The sequence below is a fragment of the Phyllobates terribilis genome, unplaced genomic scaffold, assembly GCF_046119375.1.
Source record: "Phyllobates terribilis strain yellow unplaced genomic scaffold, ASM4611937v1 Scaffold_1__5_contigs__length_1240528914, whole genome shotgun sequence".
Lineage (NCBI taxonomy): Eukaryota > Metazoa > Chordata > Amphibia > Anura > Dendrobatidae > Phyllobates > Phyllobates terribilis.
The window spans coordinates 303,801,127-303,824,859 of NW_027362761.1; the positions used below are offsets into that span (position 1 = coordinate 303,801,127).

Sequence of the window (23,733 nt, forward strand, 5' to 3'; positions counted from 1 at the left end):
ACACTCTTGCACCCCTCCAATCTATCCTAAACTCTACTACCCGACTAATCCACCTGTCCCCCCGATATTCCCTGGCCTCTCCTCTCTGTCACTCCCTTCACCGGCTCCCCATTGCCCAGAGACTCCAGTTCAAAACCCTAACCACGGCATATACAAAGCCATCCACAACCTGTCTCCTCCATATATCTGTGACCTAGTCTCCCGGTACATACCTGCACGCAACCTCCGATCCTCACAAGATCTCCTGCTCTACTCCCCTCTTATCTCCTCTTCCCACAATCGCATGCAATATTTCTCCCGTGCATCCCCCTTACTCTGGAACTCTCTACCCAACATATCAGACTCTTGCCTACCGTGGAAACCTTCAAAAGGAACCTGAAGACCCATCTCTTCCGACAAGCCTACAACCTGCAGTAACCCTCGCTCCACCATACCACTGCATGACCAGCTCTACCCTCACCTACTGTATCCATACCCATCCCTTTTAGACTGTGAACCCTCGCTCCTCCTGTACCAGTTGCAGTCACGTTTTGTTAAAGATCATTGTAATTGTTTTTGTATGTATACCCCTTTTTCACATGTAAAGCGCCATGGAATAAATGGTGCTATAATAATAAATAATAACTTCAACCCAGTGATTGGTTTGGGGTCACACAGATCAAACCCATCCAATCTTACATTTATGACATATCCTAGCAAAGTTCAAATGTCTTTTAGTGACACAGGCGTTTTTTCTTTCATACAGTTTCATACGTTTTCACCAATATCTTTAGCTACATGGGAGAAAATACCCCCTATATTTTCTCCCGTTGCAGCTAAGGAGGGTGGGGACGAGTCTTAGCGCTGTTAGCAGGGATTTGATTGATTATATCATCCTATAGGTCACAGGAAGCCAGGACTGAATTGGACACGTTGTCAGAGTAGGGATCACATGAACCAACTTTCTATACTGATGTGAGTAGGGGGGGGGGGGGATATATAGTGGTAAGTGAAGTAAAGTGATATAAATTAAACAGTGAGAATATTGATGGTCAGTGACTACTATATGTACAATTAAATTGCTGGAGTGTTTCTTTAATACAAAGATAGCAACAGAAAAACTATTCAGGAGTGGAAACCATGGAAAGGAGATTAAAGGGGTTGCCCATTTAAAACAAGTTATCACCTATCACCAGGATAAATGATTACCTGGTGATCAGTGGGTGTCGCACTGCTGGGACCGGCAATAATTGGCAGATTGGGGAATTTTTATACCCGTTTTATATAATGGCCCAACCGCCACTCCTCAGCAGGCCCGTAGGGAATGAATGGAGCATGAGCACTGCCACTCCATTCTAACTAGGAAAAAAGTTCCCCATTCTTTCATTTGGAGCAGGTCCCAGTGAATAGTTAAAATAAAAATATATTAATTTAGCCATAAGTGACATATTAAAGGATAGCAGTCAGCAGATTTAATTCCTGATTTACTCCTCCACAGGATGTCTTGAGCATATTGCCCCTCTTTTCCCCATTACTCACCTGTGTACATATCCCAGCTGGTGAACACTATGAATTGCAAGGACTATTTCTGCCAAATAAAACTGGGCCATACTTTCATCAAACTGGTCATCATAGCGATTCAGTAAGGACAGCAAGTCTCCTCCGGGCTGGTACTGCATAACCTACAGAGTTTTTGACAGGTTACAGATCTTTTTTGCTAATATAATTAAGTTGCCTAAAAATTGCATTAATTAAAAATCAAACCATAAGGATCATTGGAGCTATATTAACAAAACCTGCTTACATTACACAAGGTAGTTTCTCTGATTTTGGCCTCAGGCAAACTGTCCACACTTCTCCGGAATATCTAGATACCTACGTAACAAATATCTAGGCTATATCTAACAAATGTGCCATAAATGTCTTAGGCTGGTATAGCCCTCTAAGCAAGCATTATGTGAAAATTCCAATAAGAACAAGAAAAACCATTGAATGAGCAGGTGTATCCAAACTTTTGAACAGTGCTGCTTACAGATATACATTGGTGTGAAAAAGTATTTGTCCCCTTCCTGATTTCTAATTCTTTTGCATGTTTCAGATTACAAAACAAATTACTTGTGTTATTTTTGACTAATATTTAAATTTCTTTTGTGTCTTCACTGACCTGCCTCCTATTTTACCTGGCCCCGCACTACTAGATGCATTATGTAAAATAGGAGGCAGGTCAGTGAAGGCACAGTGAGCTGTCATAAGAGCATACAGATGAATATGTAAGCAGAGCACCAGATAGAGCGCCCCCCACAGGCTGCCCCAGAGCACGAGCATATCATTAGCTCCCAACTGAAAAGTAAAGATTACACAACAACCACAGCACGGATTTCATCAACCAAGGTATCATATTAATCAGTGTAATGTAGCCCACCTGACACTTCCTGTAGTTTACTGAGCCAATCCTGCTGACAGGTGCGCTTTCAGTGTGATAAACATGCAAAAGAATAAGAAATCAGGAAGAGGGCAATCACTTTTTCACACAGGGTCCTGTAGGTTTGGATTTCTGTTTCCTTTAATAATAAAGATCTTCATTTGAAAATTGCTTTTTGTGTTTACTTGTGTTATTTTTGTCTAATATTTAAAACACAAAATGCAATTTTCAAATGAAGGGAAAAAGAAATCCAAATCTACAGGGCTCTATGTGAAAAAGTGATTGCCCCCTAAACCTAATAACTGGTTGGGCCACCCTTAAGAGCAACAACTGCAATTAAGCGTTTGTGATAACTGGCAATGAGTCTTTTTGCAAAATTGTTGTAATTCAGTCACATTGGAGGGTTTTACAAGCATGAGACACCTTTTTAAGGTCATGCCACAGCATCTCAATCAGATTAAGGTCAGGACTTTGTCTAGGCCACTCCAAAGTCTTCATTTTGTTTTTCTTCAGGAGGTGGACTTCAGTGACCAGCCTCCTATTTTACATAATGCATCTAGAAGTGCAGGGCTAGGTAAAATAGGAGGCAGGTCAGTGAACGATCAGTGAGCTGTCATAAGGGCATACAGATGAATACATAAGCAAAGAACCAGATAGAGCACCCCCTACAGGCAGCCACAAAGTACAGGCATATCACTATCTCCAAACTGAAAGTAAAGATTACACAAGAACCACAGGACGGATTTCATCACCCAAGGTATCATTTTAATTAGTGTAATGTCGCCCACCTGACAGTGTATGTGGTTTACTGCGCACAATCCTGCTGACAGGTGCGCTTTAACTGAGGCAAGTGAGGCCTGAAGTTGTTTGGCTGTTGTTGTGGGGTCTTTAGTGACATCTTGGATGAGTTGTCACTGCGCTCTTGGGGAAATTTTGGTCGGCCGGCCACTCCTGGGAAGGCTCACCACTGTTCCATGTTTACGCCATTTGTGGATAATGACTCACTGTGGTTCGCTGGAGTCCCAAAGCTTTAGAAATGGCTTTATAACTTTTTCCAGACTGATAGATCTCAATAACTTTGTTTCTCATTTGTTCCTGAATTTCTTTGGATCGCAGCATGATGTCTAGCTTTTGAGGATCTTTTGGTCTACTTCACTTTGTCAGGCAGGTCCTATTTAAATGATTTCTTGATTGAGAACAGGTGTGGCAGTAATCAGTCATGTGTGTGGCTAGGGAAATTGAATTCAGATTACCAAAGATCTGATAAACCACAGTTAATTTATGTTTTAAGGTGGGGGGGCAATCACTTTTTCACACAGGGCCCTGTAGGTTTGGATTTCTCTTTCCCTTAATAATAAAGACCTTCATTTAAAAACTGCATTTTGTGTTTACTTGTGTTATCTTTGTCTAATATTTCAATTTGTTTGTGATCTGAAACATGTAAGTGTGAGAAACCTGCAAAAGAATAAGAAATCAGGAAGGTGACAAACACTTTTTCACACCACTGTATAGTGTATATTTAGTTTTTAGGACACACAACTTGCTAAAATCACTTAAATTTGAGAATTAGAAGGCCTGTCCAAATACTTTAGGCTAAAAAGTGAACCGAATTTAGAACAATTCAGACTGCGAAATAATGCTTTTTAGCATGCATGGATCTGTATGATCACAGATGTGGTTTTTGTTTTGTAAAAAAAAAGTTTACGGAAATACTTCTAAAACTGTGTAGCGTTACTGTTTGTAAAAAAAAAATCAGTTGTGTTTTTGAAGAGCTTTTACAGGTTAGGAGAAAAAACAAGCAAACAGAAAACCTTGAAGATATACAACCCCTGGCAAAAATTATGGAATCACCGGGCTCGGAGGATGTTCATTCACTTGTTTAATGTTGTTGAAAAAAAGCAGATCACAGACATGGCACAAAACTAAAGTCATTTCAAATGGCAACTTTAGGGCTTTAAGAAACACTAAAAGAAATCAAGATAAAAAATGTAGTACTCAATAAGGGTAATTTTTTTCAGACCAAGCAGAGGGGAAAAAATTATGGAATCACTCAATTCTGAGGATAAAATTATGGAATCACCCTGTAAATTTTCATTTCGAAAACTAACACCTGCATCAAATTAAATCTGCTCGTTAGTCTGCATCTAAAAAGGAGTGATCACACCTTGGAGAGCTGTTGCACCAAGTGGACTGACATGAATCATGGCTCCAACACGAGAGATGTCAATTGAAACAAAGGAGAGGATTATCAAACTCTTAAAAGAAGGTAAATCATCAAGCAATGTTGCAAAAGATGTTGGTTGTTCACAGTCAGCTGTGTCTAAAATCTGGACCAAATACAAACAACATGGGAAGGTTGTTAAAGGCAAACATACTGGTAGACCAAGGAAGATATCAAAGCAATATGTCTCCAAAACAGGAAATGCACAACAAAACAAATGAGGAACGAATGGGAGGAAACTGGAGTCAATGTCTGTGACCGAACTGTAAGAAACCGCCTAAAGGAAATGGGATTTACATACAGAAAAGCTAAACAAAAGCCATCATTAACACCTAAACAGGAAAAAAACAAGGTTACAATGGGCTAAGGAAAAGCAATCGTGGACTGTGGATGACTGGATGAAAGTCATATTCAGTGATGAATCGCAAATCTGCATGGTGCAAGGTGATGGAACTTTTGTTTGGTGCCGTTCCAATGAGATTTATAAAGATGACTGCATGAAGAGAACATGCAAATTTCCACAGTCATTGATGATATGGGGCTGCATGTCAGGTAAAAGCACTGGGGTGATGGCTGTAATAACATCTTCAATAAATGCCCAAGTTTACATTGATATTTTGGACAGTTTTCTTATCACATCAATTGAATGGATGTTTGGGGATGATGACATCATTTTTCAAGATGATGATGCATCCTGCCATAGATGTGAAAATATTCCTTGAAAGAAGACACATAAGGTCAATGTCATGGCCTGCAAATAGTCCGGATCTCAATCCAATTGAAAATCTTTGGTGGAAGTTGAATAAAATGGTCCATGACAAGGCTCCAACCTGCAAAGCTGATCTGGCAACAGCAATCAGAGAAAGTTGGAGCCAGATTGATTAAGAGTACTGTTTGTCACTCATTAAGTCCATGTCTCAGAGATTGCAAGCTGTTATTAAAGCCAGAGGTGATGCAACAAAACACTAGTGATGTATTGGAGTGTTCTTTTATGTGTTTGTTTCTCATGATTCCATAATTTTTTCCTCAGAATTGAGTGATTCCATAATTTTTTCCCTCTTCTTGGTCTGAAAAAAATTACCCTTACCGAGTACCACATTTTTTATCTTGATTTCTTTTAGTGTTTCTTAAAGCCCTAAAGTTGCCATTTGAAATTACTTTAGTTTTGTGCCATGTCTGTGATCTTCTTTATTTCAACAACATTAAACAACTGAATGAACATCCTCCGAGCTCGGTGAGTCCATCATTTTTGCCAGGGGTTGTATTAGTCAGCTAGTGATATGTAAATAAAAGAGGAGCATTTCTAATTGCATATACGTGCAAAACAGCTGTCATACGTCATCTCATCTAGAACATATTCCTCATACACTGTGGTGAGATAAGAAGACAATCCCTGTCCAGAAGTACTGTTAGAGAATAAGGACATAAAACCAAAGCAGATGTTCTCAAAGAGTGGGTCAAAGAGTCTGCTTAGGAAATGTCTTGCTGGTCACAGCTTTTTCCCTGCAGAATCAGCTACTATACTCAAGGTGCTGTCTGCGAGGACACAAACTCTTAGGCCATGGCCCCACTATCAGTATTTGGTCAGTATTCGGTCAGTATTTTTTCTCAGGAGTGGGAGCCAAAACCAGGTGAGGAACAATCAGAGAAAAGGTATAATAGAAACAAGTCACCAATTCTGCATTTATCACCCACTCTTGGTTTTGGCTCCCACTCCTGAGGAAAAATACTGACGAAATACTGATAGTGGGGTCGTGGCCTTAAAGAAAGTCTATCAGCACAATATGACTGTTCAAACCAAGCACATGCACTCAAGTGCACCCTTTGCATGGCCAAACAGTTTCTCCTTCCCACATACATATATATATATATATATATATATATATATATATATATATATATATATATATACACACATACACAGTGCTGGCCAAAAGTATTGGCACCCCTGCAATTCTGTCAGATAATACTCAGTTTCTTCCTGAGAATGATTGCAATCACAAATTCTTTGGCATTATTATCTTCATTTAATTTGCTTGCAAGGAAAAAACACAAAAGAGAATGAAGCAAAAATCAAATCATTGATCATTTCACACAAAACTCCAAAAAAGGGCCGGACAAAAGTATTGGCACCCTCAGCCTAATACTTGGTTGCACAACCTTTAGCCAAAATAACTGCGAACAACCACTTCCGGTAACCATCAATGAGTTTCTTACAATGCTCTGCTGGAATTGTAGACCATTCTTCTTTGGCAAACTGCTCCAGGTCCCTGATATTTGAAGGGTGCCTTCTCCAAACTGCCATTTTGAGATCTCTCCACAGATGTTCTATGGGATTCAGGTCTGGACTCAGTGCTGGCCACCTTAGAAGTCTCCAGTGCTTTCTCTCAAACCATTTTATAGTGCTTTTGGAAGTGTGTTTTGGGTCATTGTCCTGCTGGAAGACCCATGACCTCTGAGGGAGACCCAGCTTTCTCACACTGGGCCCTACATTATGCTGAAAAATTTGTTCGTAGTCTTCAGACTTCATAATGCCATGCACACGGTCAAGCAGTCCAGTGCCAGAGGCAGCAAAGCAACCCCAAAACATCAGGGAACCTCCGTCATGTTTGACTGTAGGGACCGTGTTATTTTCTTTGAATGCCTCTTTCTTTTTCCTGTACACTCTATGTTGATGCTTTTTCCCAAAAAGCTCTACTTTTGTCTCATCTGACCAGAGAACATTCATTCTATCAAAACGTTTTAGGCTTTCTCAGGTAAGTTTTGGCAAACTCTAGCCTGGCTTTTTTATGTCTCGGGGTAAGAAGTGGGGTCTTCCTGGGTATCCTACCATACAGTCCCTTTTCATTCAGACGCCGACGGATAGTACTAGGTTGACACTGTTGTGCCCTCGGACTGCAGGGCAGCTTGAACTTGTTTGGATGTTAGTCAAGGTTCTTTATCCACCATCCGCACAATCTTGCGTTGAAATCTCTCATCAATTTTTCTTTTCTGTCCACATCTAGGGAGGTTAGCCACAGTGCCATGGGCTTTAAACTTCTTGATGACACTGCGCACGGAAGACACAGGAACATTCAGGTCTTTGGAGATGGACTTGTAGCCTTGAGAATGCTCATGCTTCCTCACAATTTGGTTTCTCAAGTCCTCAGACAGTTCTTTGGTCTACTTTCTTTTCTCCATGCTCAATGTGGTACACACAAGGACACAGGACAGAGGTTGAGTCAACTTTAATCCATGTTAACTGGCTGCAAGTGTGATTTAGTTATTGCCAACACCTGTTAGGTGCCACAGGTAAGTTACAGGTGCTGTTAATTACACGAATTAGAGAAGCATCACATGATTTTTCAAAGGGTGCCAATACTTTTGTCCACCCCCTTTTTTAGGTTGTGTGTGGAATTATATCCAATATGGCTTTAGGACAATTCTTTTTGTGTTTTTTTCATTGAAGACAAATTAAATGAAGAGAATAATACCAAAGAATTTGTGATTGCAATCATTTTCAGGAAGAAACTGAGTATTATCTGACAGAATTGCAGGGGTGCCAATACTTTTGGCCAGCACTGTATATATATATATATATTCTATCTTTGCCCTTATTTGACTCATGTAAAGGCAGAGCTGCCAATCAAGGAATGGGGGGGGGGGTGGATAAATGCAAAACAAGTATGGTTGAAGGGGCCTGTGCATGGTTTTAACAACCATTTTGTGTTGTACACACACGATTTTGTGAAACTTTTTGCCTACTACAAAAAAAACAAGATGAATTTCAAGAATTTTATAAGGGTCCAAGAGGTAATGTTTCTCCTTGCAGAGAGTGGCATGTTATGCATGTCAAGGTGAGGAGACTTTTAAGCCACAATTCTCCTCTGGGAAATATGAAAATTGACTCTTCAGAGAGGATGAGGACTTGAACTCTAGCGCCACCTATAGAAAGTAGCAATCCTAAAAGTCAATATCGACACCATTTTGGGATACTGCCCCTCGTCAGTGTAAAGTGTGAGATCTTGTTTGGCAGGGTGAGAGGCGCCTGATCGGGATTCAAGGGGTAACGTTTCTCCTTGCAGAGAGTGACATGTTAAGCATGTCAAGGTGAGGAGACTTTTAAGCCACACTGCTCCTCTGGGAAATATGCAAATTGTCTCTTCAGAGAGAAAGAGGACTAGAACTCTAGTGCCACCTATAGATTTCATAAAAGTGTTTTTCGGGTGGCATATTTCATTCTTACATTTTTTTTACATGTGGTTTTAAAGTCTTATAGAATCAAACAAAAATAATTTTCCCTATCAACAGAAAATATCATAGTTAAAAAAAAAAAAAAAAAAAAAAACAGCTCCACTTTAAATTTGTAAATCTGCCCAGTTTGTGATAAAACACCCTTACAGAGTTCTCATTCCTCATCATATTATTTGGACAGATAGTATGTATTGAGTTGACAGCTTTGCTCTGCAATTGAATACCAATTCTGTTTGACCTCTGTAGATGCTGCATTTGCATTCATTAGATACATTACTTACTAGGTAAAGGTGCTCCCTATCCTGGAAAGCATAGTGTAGTGCTGGTATCCACGGACTATTATGGTTGCTTAATATATTTCGTTCTTCTTCAAAGAAAGATACCTAAACAAAGTAGACGAGTAAATATCATCGTAACTTATGAAATATTTCATTTCAACTTTATCAATACTCAACTCTTTATGCCACTATAAACATCTATACAGATCTATTTAGGTTTTATTCACGCATCAGTATTTTTGATCAGTATCTGTATGCCAAAACCAGGAGTGTCAATCTATCAATTATAGTTCTTCTCTGTAAATCCCTCTCTTGGTTTTGGCAAACAAACACTGATGCAAAATATTGAAGTGTGAATGAGCCCTTAAAGGGGATATCCGGGACTAGGGGCGCAGTTACAGTTGTCACTCTGTATTCTCAGAGTGGTGACTGAATCCATGTTGGCGCCGCCCTGCTGGGGTAATAAAGTTAATTCTTTCCCCGCCACATTCAGCTAAATGCAGGCGCCGGTCAGGTTAGTAACACTATTAACCTGCAGACTAACCCCATATTGTATAACCTACGCTCCACAAAACATTTCATGACAGCCGGAGACTGCTCTCTGCACCTGATGGAGAGCGTTCCTTGACCATTCACTGAATAACTAGGCAGGCGCAAGAAAAAGGGCAGGTATAACCTGATCACAAGGGCTAACTTCTCATTCACCAGACAAGTTTTATTCAGCGTTATCCCATAGCACAATAGTTCACACAATTTCAACTAACTGAAAGCATTTGTAAAGTGTTGGTTCACCTGAATGGGACTAAGCTGCAACACCAGAGACAGTCACTATATAGAAGAGAGTAGGTGTATCTGTACAAACAATGAAAGGGGAAAGCTGCAGCCCCTTCATTATGCTTATCACTGGGGTCAGATGCTGACCAAATGTATATCGATGACCCTAGTATAGGGCATGAATATTTACTTCTTGGAAAACCCCTTTAAAAATATGCACTTTTTTCCAGATGCCTTGTAGCCATTTCTAGGAAAATAGCTGACTCTCACAAAACCCCTTTAAATAATCAAACACTGATAAAATAATAGTAAGTAATGTGAGGTTCTTATAAATGCAGGCGCCTGAATAATACGTAGTATAGAGGAAGGGATTGTCAATCCTAAGCAAAATTCACTGCACATCACTGCTGTGTATAGGAAAGTCAGTCCATTGGTGATTACTATTAGGCTGGAGTAACACTAGTGTATAAAAAAAAAATCAGTCCGATGTTGATCCAGAAAAGTATGACGAGTGTCATGCGATTACAATGTGATTTTTCTCAACTAGCATCTGTATGACATGCGTATGCAATCCGTATTTTAACATCTTTTACATACTGTAATTCTCTATGTAATTTAAATCTCATTTTCCAACTAATAAAGCAACCTTATATACAGATATAGATAGAGATAGATAGATGTCTGTGAGATATATAATTAGTGCTGTGTGTGTAGTTTATTGTACATGTATTTAGCTAATAAATAAATGAAAAAAAATGGCGTGGGGTCTAACCGATTTTTAATAACCAGCCTAGGGAAAGCAGACTGGGAACTGGCCTTATGCTGGGAAGGAGTCAATATCCATGCACCTTCCCAGCCTATTAATATTGGCCCCCAGCTGTCTGCTTAGCCTTTTCTGGTTATTAAATAGGGGGGAACCCTAAAAAAAAAGAAAGATGTGAGGTCCCCCCTATTTCTAATAACCAGCAAAGACTAAGCAGACTGCTGCGCGTTAATATATATAGGATAGTGGCCCCTTCCCAGCCTAATAAGACTAGCCCGCAGTCGCCCCATTAGATGCAATCAATGCTGGTTCTTCTGCTGCGCTCCGCCAGAACCCGGCTGCTGTGACGTCAGAAAGGTTACCGCAGTTCACAGCTGCCGGGTCTAACGCTGCACAGCGCGAGACCTGGAATGATGAGCGGTAACATCACCGCTCATCATTCCGGCTCTAGTGCTGCCCTCTGTGTGACTTGGCAGCTGTGAACGGAGTTAACCTTACTGTCGTCACAGCAGCCGGGTTCTCGCGCAGCACGTGAGAACCGGCAGTGGCTGCTGCTCCAGTCTATGGAGCTTCGTTCTCTGAAAGGGGCTTCTTCTAGACGAAGAAGACGGGTGTCGTTGTAGGACCTCCATTTTTTGGATTAAGGGGAATGGTGTAGATTTTCTTTTTTAATAAATAGGTGTAAGAGGGAAATTGTCGGAAAGTGATTTTTACAAATAAAGGACTTTTCTGTGTGTGTGTGTGTGTGTTTATTTCTGTTGACGACGGGGTTAGTAATGGGGGTATCTAACAGACACTTCTCCATTACTAACCTCAAGACTTAATGTCAGCCACAGCCACACATCAACCCCACAAACCAATTACACCGATTGCCAATGCACCACGGCAATTGGGAAGAGCCAAGGCAAAGCGCCAAAATTGGCGCATCTAATGTGTTTTAGGCTGGGAAGGGCTCATAACCATGGCCTATTAATATCAGCCCACAGCTGTCTTTGCTGGTTTTCAAAAATATGGCGGACCCCACATAATTTCTTTTAGGGTCCCTCAAATTTTTGATAACCAGCAAAGGCAACATAGACAGCTGTTGGCTGATATTCATAGGGGGACCCCAGTCATTTTTTTAAATTATTTATTTAATAGATGAAATAAGGCTAAACACCCTTTAGTGCCACATGAAAGGCACGAAAGGGTGTTCGTTTATTATATGTAGGGGGCTTATGACATTAAATTGCAACATTACATTTATCTATTCTATCTCTCTATTCTGCCGGTACGGGCTGTGAATTTACTGTACTTGGCTGATGAAATGTCTGGCTTCCTTTGAGATGTGTGCATAAAAAAAAAAAAAAAAAAAAAAATCAGACGGCCCCTGCCTTGCAATTTTTTTCCTCGCACCAATTGACTTGCATTGGCGAGTGCAATCCAATCCTCGCAGACAATCGCAGCATGCTACGATTTTTCTCCGTCCGATCCGAGCTGAGAAAAAAAACTCACAGATGAGCACTGACTCATTTAATAACATTTGTCAGAGTGCAATGCGATATTTTCTCGCCAGTGTGAGCAAGTCTTTAAAGGGGTATTCTCAAGATTGTAAATTGCTTTAATTAGTTACAGCATGAAAATATGAAAGTTTGCAATTGACTTGCTTTTTCTGCTGTCATACTCCTGCAATGAGAGATTTTATCTTTTGGAATATAGACCTAATTTCCATGGAGCCCAGCCTCCAGACCAAAGCAGAGTGTGCAGTAGTTACATTCAAACGAGGAGTTAACTCTCAACATCCCAATCAGCTCTCTCCAGCCCATTGATTGCTATACAGCAGCTAGCTGCTCACCTCCCTCCCTCTCATCTTCTTTAGAGATACAGTTATAAATCACTAGCCAACAGATTTCACAATAGGACTCCTAATCAGGGCTCTCTGCTGTTAGCTGTCTGGACCTGTATGCTTGTTCAAATGTCTTCTTATTTCTGTGTAAATACAGGGATAACAATGTAGAGTCCAGAACAAACAACTGATGGCTGAATGTGTTACAGCAGAACTTGTGCTGAGCTTTATTATTATTCATTTATATAGCACCATTGATTCCACCATTGATTCCATGGTGCTGTACATGAGTAGGAGTTCTGTTAATAATACAGTTCTGCTCATCAGAGATGTCACTCAGGGAAGAGAGCTTGTCCTGCTCGAAACAAGGAAGTAAGGAGAATGCATTGCTGTTCACTGCTAAAGAGACGACTTGTGAATAATCTTTTAAAACACAATTGTAGCGTTTTATTTTTTATTTTAGAGCTGGATTAGTGGCACTAATGTAAATTCCCTGCCCCTGGTATTATAATCACCAGCCACCATCTTCATCTGTTATCGGCACTGCTCTGGTAGGTCTTCTGCAGGTTTTGACCTTCCAGACCACTCCAGTATTTTCTCGGCAAGCTTGAAGTCACTACTTAATGTAAGTCTATGAGAGCCAGAACGAGGCTCTCATAGACTTACATTGAGAACTTGTGACCATTACCCACTGACGTCCAATCAGTCAGAAGTTGCAGTCACAAGATGACAGATTGGTGTCTGTGTTTTGATGGGAACAGCAGAAGACAGCAGCTGGTAAGTATAATACTAGGGACAGAAAATTTAGATTAGTGCCACAACTCCAGTGCTGAAATTTAAAAAAAAAAAAAAAAAACGCTGTAGTGGTGCTTTAAACAGCATGTCTAAATGTTGAAAAAATAATAAGGGCAGAAAGCAAGGCTTTACTGATGATTGATATTTCTTTCGGACCAGCGGATTGGCTGCATCACTAGCCCAGAACATGTACTCTCCCATGTTGCAGAGGCAGATTTACTTCCGCAATACTGAAGGAATGCAGGGAAAACTTAAGGACAGAGAGAGTCCTTAATAAGATGTAGTAAATAGTAAAATTTCTTCTTTTTACAAGAACTTTGCAATTTTAACCATTTAAGAAGATGATACAACCCCTTTTAACTAAAGTGAAGTTCTTCATACATCCCTAAGTCAAAGCCCTCTAGAAATTTAAAAAAAAAAAAAAAAAAAACTAAAAACCTGCTCTTGCGCAAGAAGTGCTTTCTTCTTCATCACTTTCATAGCAAATATGTCTCCGGTAGGCTTCTCCTTGACAACATGTACATCTGCAAAGTGACCACGTCCGATTACATTCTTTATTTCAAAATCTTTAATGTTGGGCTGGAGCTCACGCAACTCTGCAATGGTTTCAGAATCTAGGAAAAGAAAAGTATATACACTGATCATCCATAACAAAAACACTGAGAAGATGAAGTGTTATCTCAATATAATGGCAAATGTCAAAATGTGGAATAAATGATGCAGCAAGTGAACAATTAGTCCTTGAAGATGATGTACTGGAAGTTGGAAAAATAGACAAGAAGCGAACAATTTGACAAAGGCTTCATGGTGATGGCTATACGACTGGGTCATAAACTTTCCAAAACATTTTATCTTATGAGATGTACCTGGTATACAGTGGACAGTACCTACTAAAAGGGGTTCAAGAAAGGAAAACTCTGTACACAGTTGAAAGCACATAAAATGGACACATGAGCATGAAAACTGGATCTTGAAATGGATGAAGGTGGTGGCCTGGTCTGATTAATACGACAAGTCAGAGGAGGCACTGTGATTGGGCAATGTTCTTCTGGAAAACCTTGGGTCCCAGCATTTATGGGGGTGGTACTTTGACCTAAACATTGTTGTAGGCCAAGTATGCCTTTTCATGGAAATTGTATCCCCTAAAGCATACGTGTCAAACTCCGGCCCGTGGGCCCGCGACACCAGAACCGCCACCCCTATATGGGACCATTATTCTGTATGGAGGACAGTGTGAGGCCCTTTATACTGTGTGGAGGACTAGGTCGGGCCCATCATTCTGTATGGAGGACTATGTCGGACCCATTATACCGTATACTGGTTGGCCCGCGACTTTGTCCAAGTTTTTCATTTTGGCCCTCTGTGTGTTTAAGTTTGACTTCCCTGCTCTAAAGACATTGACTTCTCAACATTTCTCAATCTGATCCAGCACTTGTGGGATGTGCTGCAAAAATAACAAGTCTCGTACATGGTAAACTTATGTGACAATCTGCTGCTGTAGTTAAGTTGGCAGATATAACTGGACACCTTCAGAGGTCTTGTGGAGTCCATGCCTCTACAGAACAGATCTATGACTTGGCTGACTTGCACACTGTTAGGTATGTGGGCTTAATATTATGGCAGTATATAGTACTAAGAAGCCATAGCTCTGAATATTGTGGAACTGCCCATACTTTCTCACAAAAGAACTACTCTCAATGCTGAAAAGAGGTTATAAAGCACAACATGTAACACACTGGACTGGATAAGTTGTGTCTACCAGTTCCATGATACTTGGCCCCAATGCTCTGGGTAACTGTGTAAGTACCATCATTTGCCCTAGATCATGGGGCCATTTACACACAGAATGAGTGCATAGACAAAGGTGAGGAACTGTATATACCATATACACATTGCACTAGTCTTGAGTTGCATCCTGTATTATCGACATGTTAACAGACACATCCCTAACAGCTTAGCAGAACAGAAATCAGAATTTCAAGCTCAGCACGGTCACTGAGCCAGCAAGGAGGGTTGAAGGAGTTTAATCAGGCATTTCCATATAGCAATGTTATGGCATATTGATACCATTTTGTACGGCCTCTGACATGAGAGCAGTACTGCACAGCAGGACTCAGGAAAACTTATTGAATGGGTCTATATTGCAACTCTCTTCACAAATGAATGAGATTGTGTTGTAGTTCACATGATGAAGAGCATTGATGGGCAGAGAAACCGTGAAAGAACTACATCACTCAGCCAGAACTGTGGTCCTTTCAGTGAAGGGAGGATAAATAGCAATTGTCCATCACTTAGTATAATAAAATGACCCCCTTAAAAGGGTTGGACCATGAATGCAAGTCATCGGCTATCCACAGTATAGGTGATAACTTGCTGATCACTTTGGGTCTAGTAGCACGCTTGAGAACGAGGCTCTGAAGTGGCTCTCCAGCATACAAACCACTGGTCCATTCATTGTCTAGAAAACTGATGGAAATAGAAAAGCAATGGAGCCATGAAAGAAACACAGCGACATTTCCTTTGTCTATGCATAAGGAAATGGTGGAACAACGATGTAAGAATAATATATCAAACTATACATTATGGCCTCAATTGATCAAAGCAATTTCACCAGAATTCTGGATTAAATTGCTTTGAAAAATGTTATAATTTATGCATAACCCGGAGCTGCACAAATATTTTGCAACTTTTAGCATTTTCACTCCAGTTGCTCCCAGCTTTGTCAAAATGTGCAGAGCTGGGGTGGGACCAGGCATAATGCCACAGCTCGTCTAATTCATGATGAGCTGTGGCCTTCCTTACGCCAGAAAGCTTACTCCAGTCAGGCACTGGAGTAAGATTTCTGGGGTGGTGCACAGAAGCGCAGTCCAATTGTCAGACACTCCTGATTCATTAAGAGGCGTGCACAGCTTCATGAATCAGGAGTGTCTGAATCCTACACACCCCCCTAATCAAATCCAGAGAGAAAATTGCCATTTTGATTAATTGGGGCCTATGTCTCATTTATAACGGTGTTTCTGGTGATTTTTATTTGTCCGTAGAAACCATCACAGTGCACCTGGGACAGAAAGAGGAAGACAGCAGGCACATCCTTAAAGAGTTTACCGATACGATTACGTGACAGGTTTGTATGTTGCTACATGACACGCAGTTTAGTATATAATTACATTGACATCTTATCTTTGTACTGTTGCAGCTGCTGTGATTTTATGGTTAATGATATGGTTTATTATAATATCTTTTATGTGAAGTTATTTGGAAAATAGGTAGTGCCTTGCAGTCACCTGGACAGGAAAGGGTTAACAACTAGCCAGGCCCTGCAGTAGGGAGGTGTTCTGGAGCAGAACGTGGACAGGAAAGGGTTAACAAGTAGCCAAGCCCTGCAGCAGAGATGGGTTCTGGAGCAGAACGTGATAGGGAGTGTGTGATAGAGATAGAAGTGAAGAACTGAGAAACCAGGCCGAAATGGATGTGTGAGTGAAAGACGGAGATAGGCAAGCCTGAAACTGAATCTTTGGATCTGAAACATAGTTGGTAAATCCCGAGGCCCAGAACAGGAGACAAGAAGGAAGTCAACCTCAGTAGCACAAAGCCAGAGGTCCAAAAGGTAGCCGTGGGTTAGTGGGGACCCTGAGGAGACGGCAGGAAACAGGGACAGAGGGTATGTATTTTCCAGGCCTGTAATATAGAGAAAGAATTCTAGGCTTCCATGTCAGTGAATGGGTAGTGAGTGCACTGGAAGCGGGCTGTTGGCAGAAGAGAAAAATAAGAACCTTAACCCCTTTACAACCCAAGGTGGTTTGCACGTTAATGACCAGGCTAATTTTTACAATTCTGACCACTGTCACTTTATGAGGTAATTACTCTGGAACGCTTCAACGGATCCCCTTGATTCTGAGATTGTTTTTTCGTGACATATTGTACTTCATGATAGTGGTAAAATTTCTTCGATATCACTTGCGTTTATTTGTGAAAAAAAACGGAAATTTGGCGAAAATTTTTGAAAATTTTGCCATTTTCAAAATTTGAATTTTTATGCCCTTAAATCAGAGAGATATGTCACACAAAATAGTTAATAAATAACATTTCCCACACGTCTACTTTACATCAGCACAATTTTGGAACCAACATTTTTTTTTATTATTGGGGAGCTATAAGGGTTAAAAGTTGACCAGCGATTTCTAATTTTTCCAACAAAATTTACAAAACCATTTTTTTTAGGGACCACATCATATTTCAAGTCACTTTGAGGGGTCTTTATTACAGAAAATACCCAAAAGTGACACCATTCTAAAAACTGCACCCCTCAAGGTGCTCAAAACCACATTCAAGAAGTTTATTAACCCTTCAGGTGCTTCACTGGAATTTTTGGAATGTGGAAGAAAAAAATTAACATTTAACTTTTTTCACAAAAATGTTACTTTAGACCCAATTTTTTTTTTTTTTTCGCTAGGGGAACAGGAAAAAAGGACCCAAAAATTTGTTGTGTGGTTTCTCCTGAGTAAGCAGATACCCCATATGTGGGGGAAAACCACTGTTTGGGCGCACGGCAGGGTACAGAAGGGAAAGAGTGCCATTTGACTTTTTGCATGTAAAATTTGCTTGAATAATTAGCGGACGCCATGTTGCGTTTGGGGAGCCCCTGATGTGCCTAAACAGTGGAAACCCCCCACACGTGACCCCATTTTGGAAACTAGACCCCTCAGGGAACTTATCTAGATACGTGGTGAGCACCTTGAACCCCCAGGTGCTTCACAGAAGTTTATAACATTGAGCCGTAAAAATAAAATTTTCACATTTTTCCCACAAAAATGTTTTTCAGCCCCCACTTTTGCATTTTCATAAGGGTAACAGAAGAAATCGCACTATGCAGTTTGTTGTGCAATCTCTCCTGAGTTAGCAGATCGCGTGTTATTCCATTTTTTGTTTGGTGGTATGATGATAAAGCATTGTTTTTTGCTTCGTTTTTTATTTATTCTTTTTACCGTGTTCACTGAAGGGGTTAACTAGTGGGACAGTTTTATAGGTCAGGTCGTTACGGATGCGGCGATACCAAATATGTGTACTTTTATTGTTTGTTTGTTTTTTAGAATAATATTTATTGATGGGTACATTATATTTTTATTTTTGGTGGATTATTTTTTTTTTATATTTTTACAATTTTTTTTTTTTTTTTTTTTTTCACTTTCTGAAAGTTTTTGTTACTTTTTTACTTTGTCCCACTCTGGGACTTTCCACTTTTTTTATTCTGATCGCCTGCATAGCATAGGGATGGAGCACCATCCCTGTGCCATGCAGGCTGTCAGCGCTGCACAGTGAGAAGATTATTTGGTCATGCACTGCGCATGACCAAACAATCTTCCTGCTGTCTGGTGACCCGGATGTTGTCATGACGACATCGGGTCATCATGGCAACACCCGGGAAGCCGCGGCAGACAGCGCTGGAGGCAGGAAGAGGAGGTGAGTATTGCGATCACCTCCCCTTAGCCACTGCAATGCTGCGATCGACTTCGATCGCAGCATTGCGGGGGTTAATGTGCCGGGAGCGGTGCGGGACTGCTCCCTGCACATTGTAAGAGCTGACACTCGGCAGCGATCGCGCCCGCAGAGCCTGTATGCGCGCGCGATCGCCATGACGTACTAATACGGGTCAGGCTCTTAAGTCCCAGGGCACAGACACATGGGCTTTAAAGGGGTTAAAAATAGAGGGCCAAATCCAGCTAAGCCATGTAATCATCAGGTTCTATATAATAAAGTGTGCGGCCATATGTTACTGTCAAGTGTGTGACAGTAAAATCAACTTTATTTTTGTAAAGTTTACTAACTCCTTCCTGAAAGTTCCTGTGTCATCAAATAATAATAATGTTTATTTATATAGCGCCAACATATTCCACAGCGCTTTACAATTCAGCGGTTCATACTGTATACAACAGTCATAAGTAATATAGTTAACGATAATACAATAATTAAATCAAAAACAATGACGACCCTGCTCGTAAGAGCTTACAATCTACAATGAAGTGGGGGTGACACAAAGTACAGGGGCTTATCTACAATGAAGAGACAGCTATCTTGAGGGAATGGGGGATAGATAAAGGCTGCATGAGCTCGTCACCGGACAATATTTGTAGTGGTTTTGGGTGCGGTGGAGTATGATGGCGAATCAAACGATGTGCAGCCCGAGAGGGAAGTATATTTAGAGGCTATCGTCTTACACACACTCTGAGGAACCTGTTTTTCTCTGCCCAAGTTACTCTTACACATCCTTTTACTTTTCTTTAAAGGGAATTCACCAAGACAGTATGTTATATAGAGGGCCCTGTCTGAAGTGAGCTGAGGATGAGGCTCCAGTGTATTATCTGACTATAAGACAGGTGAAGTTAGCAGAGTGCAGCATTTGCTTATTTCAGCAGTCCCATAATGATAAAAAACAAAGGAGCGCACGCGGAGCCCTGCAGAGTCCTCTTCGTGGCATTGCTGAGGGTCCAGGCGATCAGTACGTGCATAGCTTATGGATGGTGATATTTGGGAACAGGGCTGTGGAGTCGGTAAGCCAAACCTCTGACTCCAACTTCTCAGTTTCCATGACACCAACTCCAACTCCACAACTCCCTCATACATGGCTCATGTTTAAGTGATAAATTTACTGTAGCACAGATTCATCTCAGCTAAAAGTCTAGACCCTTAGATCAGGAATAGGACATTTCATAACTTTCCAAAATTCTTATGAAAAAAAATATTCCCCACAAACTAACTGCATTGAACTACTGTACCCAATTTTTTATATATTTTAGGAGTTGGAGTCGGTCCATTTTATACCGACTCCACAGCTTTGTTTGGGAAAACCCCTTCTACAGTTTACACAAGCAGAGCTGTGACTATCTGCTATAAGCAGCAAGGCCTATCTCTCATTTAGGCGGTTTTGATAACTGACACCAAAATAATTAAAAGGAGACTGAACTAAACTTACATTTTTTGACAAAGTTAGACACATGTTTAATCTTCATTAATGCTGGACTGTTACATTCTTCAAAGAGGACAAATAAGGAATCCAGAAGTCCTTCCCTCGTCAGAGCACACGGTTGTTGTTGCAAAGGAAACTGACATGATGATTTTCCCTAGAAGTAAATATAACGCAATAAAGAACATGATCATATAATAGAGTAATGCTAGAGGCTGCTCTCCTCTAGTGCTGGCACCGTACCAGCAATCCGCAATCACTGTGGCCAATCAGCGCTGGCTTCCCTCTCCCCTCCTTCGGACAAATCAAGACATCCGGAGGAAGTGAGACAATGGCAGCATCTTTTATTTCCTCAGAATGCCAGTTACATCCATAGAAAAGGAAAATGAAGCCAGCGCTGATTTGCCACAGGGATCGCGTGACATAATGCCAAGCGATCCCCAGGAGAGCCAGTGATGACACCGCTGGAACGGTGCCAACACCAGAGTTGAGTATAGGTATTGTTATTTTATTGGGAGGAAGCACAGGGATTCAGAAGGGGTTGTCCGAGCAGTGAACAACCCCTTTAAAGAGGACCTGTTAGTCGATTCATTCTGCCAAAACCACAGGCAGCCCAAATATGAGCCTGTCTGCACGATTCCACGCTCACCTGATTCTGGCCCTTAGAAACTAAGTTAAGTTTTACAAAGAGGATCAGTTTTAAAGCAGCAGAGGACACCCGTGCATTATTTATATTACAGCAACATAAAAACAGGGGCTGATTAATTAAAACTGGCATTGCAGATGTGCAGTACAAGTCACGGCACCCCCATGATCAGATATCGAACGAATTAGGTATAACGTACTCCAAAGAGCTCAATCATTAAGACTGATGTGCGTAATGCCAATCTAAATGAATTTGCCCGCTATGTTTTTATGGTGCTGTAAAATAATGTATGGGTGTCCTAAGGATAGGCCATCGATTTAGAAATAATGAACAACCCTTTTAATAAAACTGGCACTTCTTTAGACTGTTGTGCCGCCGCCAGAGATGTACTCCAGTCAGGGACTGCAAGAATAAGAAATCTTAATTTGCATCCTATAGCTGATGTTCCAGTAAAGCTTTAGTGAAAAAAAGCAGATAACAGCAGTATATGAAACCCATTTATTTTTGTGATTTTCTCAAGTTTAAACAATAATGTCTTGAGCTCCTCACATGAGCATAGCAGTTAGGATTAGTACAGTTTAATTAGTGATGTGTGCAAAGTAAACATTGGCTGACCAAGTTGTGAAATTGAACAATACCTGATCAACTCAAGGGCTGACCGAAGTGTGAAAGTAAACAGTGTCCTACAAACTCAATGCACTGCCAGTTTCTTAGGTAAACTATCTTTGGCCAATTTACCTCCCCCCACTGTTACACTTGTAATTGTGTGTTTTTTCATGAACTCTTACTTTTTTGTTCAGAATAGTCATTTTTTCAGACATAAAAATCTTTTTCCACTAAATAATTTGATCAAATTGCCTTTTTTCCAAAAATGATTTTATGGTTTTACATATGTCTTGCATTGGTGACCGGTGTTCATGCTTCTGTGGTGGAAGCAAAACTGAACTTTGGGATTCTAAAAAACGCAGCAAAACCTGGTTTTTGTAAGCAGCTTCTTTACTGCAAAGAGAGCAGATTTTGCCTGCAGAAAAAAACGCCGCAAAAATGCAATGTGTGAACATAGCCTAAGGCAACCAGACATGATTTAGACACCATTTATCTGCAGATTATTACTATATCTGCAGATAATGTTTTTTTTTTGAGGTGACAGGTTTCAATATTGGCTCTTATATGCATTTTGGACCAAGTACTTGTAATATCATTCTCCCCATTTGAGGTCTAACAAATGTATCTTTTTGCATCAATTTTGAGTGCTGAGATTTTATACATTTATGTAGAATCCTTCAGCAGAGCAGCACTCAGATTGCGATACCACTTTCACATTGACAGTTGTACCCCAGTCATACTTCATGCTATATTTCTGTGATTTGTACTCGTATATCTCCTTTATTTTCTGCATCAGAGTCATAATAACTTTGACTTCAATATTATTAAAGGGAACTTGTGACTAGATTCATGCTGTCCAAACCATGGGCAACATGAATTAGAGCCAGGCTGGATATGTCTTTCTCTAAAAAGCTGCAGCGTTTCAGAGAAAACATATTAAAAAACTAGACAAGAACCGTATGGAGACATAACCAGTCTAGCACAGTCACTGGCTGGCTTTGCTATGCTCCAGGTGATTGACAGGTCTCTCCCATGTGTATACATAAGGAGAGACCTGTCAATCAACCCTAGGGAGAGACCTGTCAATGCTATGCATCCTATAACTAAGGGCAGGTGCAGACGACTGTAGATTCTTTCATCAGAGAGAATCCATCAATTATGAAAATCACAATCTGATTAAACTCTGATCAGAGTGTGATCCGATTCTCTTGGATGAGGATAATATGGAGAAAAAAATGACTCCACCTTCTCCATTCTGTCAGTCCATGGAAATCGGACTGCACTCAGATGACATCAGAGTACAGTCCGATGTTTTCCACGGACTCATTGACTTGCATGGCAGAGTGAGATCCGAATATCGGATCAGACTCTGGCATGCAGCAAATTTTTCCTTGGACAGTGTCCAAGGAAAATGTTGGACATAAGCACGGCCCTATAGACTAACATTGGTCTGAGTGCAAACCGACATTTTGTCGGATCGCACTCGGACCGAAAATACTGTCATCTGCACCTGCCCAAAAGATAGGGAATAACTTGTGAATTTGGGAAAATCCTTGTATTTTTTTAGACGACACTAAAGAAACTACATATACAAAAGAAACACCTGTAAAAAGTTATGGAGTCGTGTAGCTCTGCTGGTGAGAGACTCTGATGACAGACTGTCTGCTCCACCGCGGATTCCAACTTTGAACTTCAACATTTCTAGAAGAAAATAATAATTTTATTAGAAAATTACTGTGCATATTAAAGACAGGAAAATTATATTACATTAAATTATACTTCTGTCAGTAATAAAAGCATACCCATTATTACAGGTGAATTTTCAGAAGAGGCCTGGGCACTAGGTAATAGCAGTACCTCTGACCTCAATATCATCCATGTGATATTTTTCTAGCAGTTTTCTCCTTAAATTTTCCAGAGCTCAGCCTTTTAAACCCATAGGCTATGTTTTTTTATACAAATTTTAAGCTACGTTTTAGAGTACCAGCAAAAGCTAAGAGATTTGAGAAATCTCATGCACACACATTGGTTTTTTCCTGACTGATTTGAAAAACTGCTGCGTTTTTGCAAACTGCAGCATGTCATTTCTTGTTTTTTCACCCATAGAAAGCAATGAGTAAGTGAAAAATGCATAAAAAACACAGTTATCAGGTTTTGGTGCGTTTTTGGTGAAAAAAATAAAAGCAGGCTGCATCATCTTTTTTTTGGCCGGCACTAAACTTTATCAGCA

General features: G+C 40.5%; 1 protein-coding gene across 7 annotated transcripts in view; it reads right to left on the reverse strand.

Moving 5' to 3' along the window:
• Window positions 1-23,733, reverse strand: part of CIT (citron rho-interacting serine/threonine kinase) — a 217,511-nt gene that overhangs the window by 187,055 nt on the left and 6,723 nt on the right. For all 7 annotated transcript variants that reach the window (XM_073673358.1, XM_073673362.1, XM_073673371.1 and 4 more), the window contains 5 exons: window positions 23,107-23,204; window positions 20,261-20,408; window positions 13,729-13,904; window positions 9,137-9,238; window positions 1,519-1,661 (listed from right to left, as the gene is read on the reverse strand). In XM_073673358.1, the coding sequence (XP_073529459.1) occupies window positions 1,519-1,661; window positions 9,137-9,238; window positions 13,729-13,904; window positions 20,261-20,408; window positions 23,107-23,202 (665 nt within the window). In that variant the 5' untranslated portion in view covers window positions 23,203-23,204. Of the gene's footprint in view, window positions 1-1,518; window positions 1,662-9,136; window positions 9,239-13,728; window positions 13,905-20,260; window positions 20,409-23,106; window positions 23,205-23,733 lie in introns of those variants that run through there.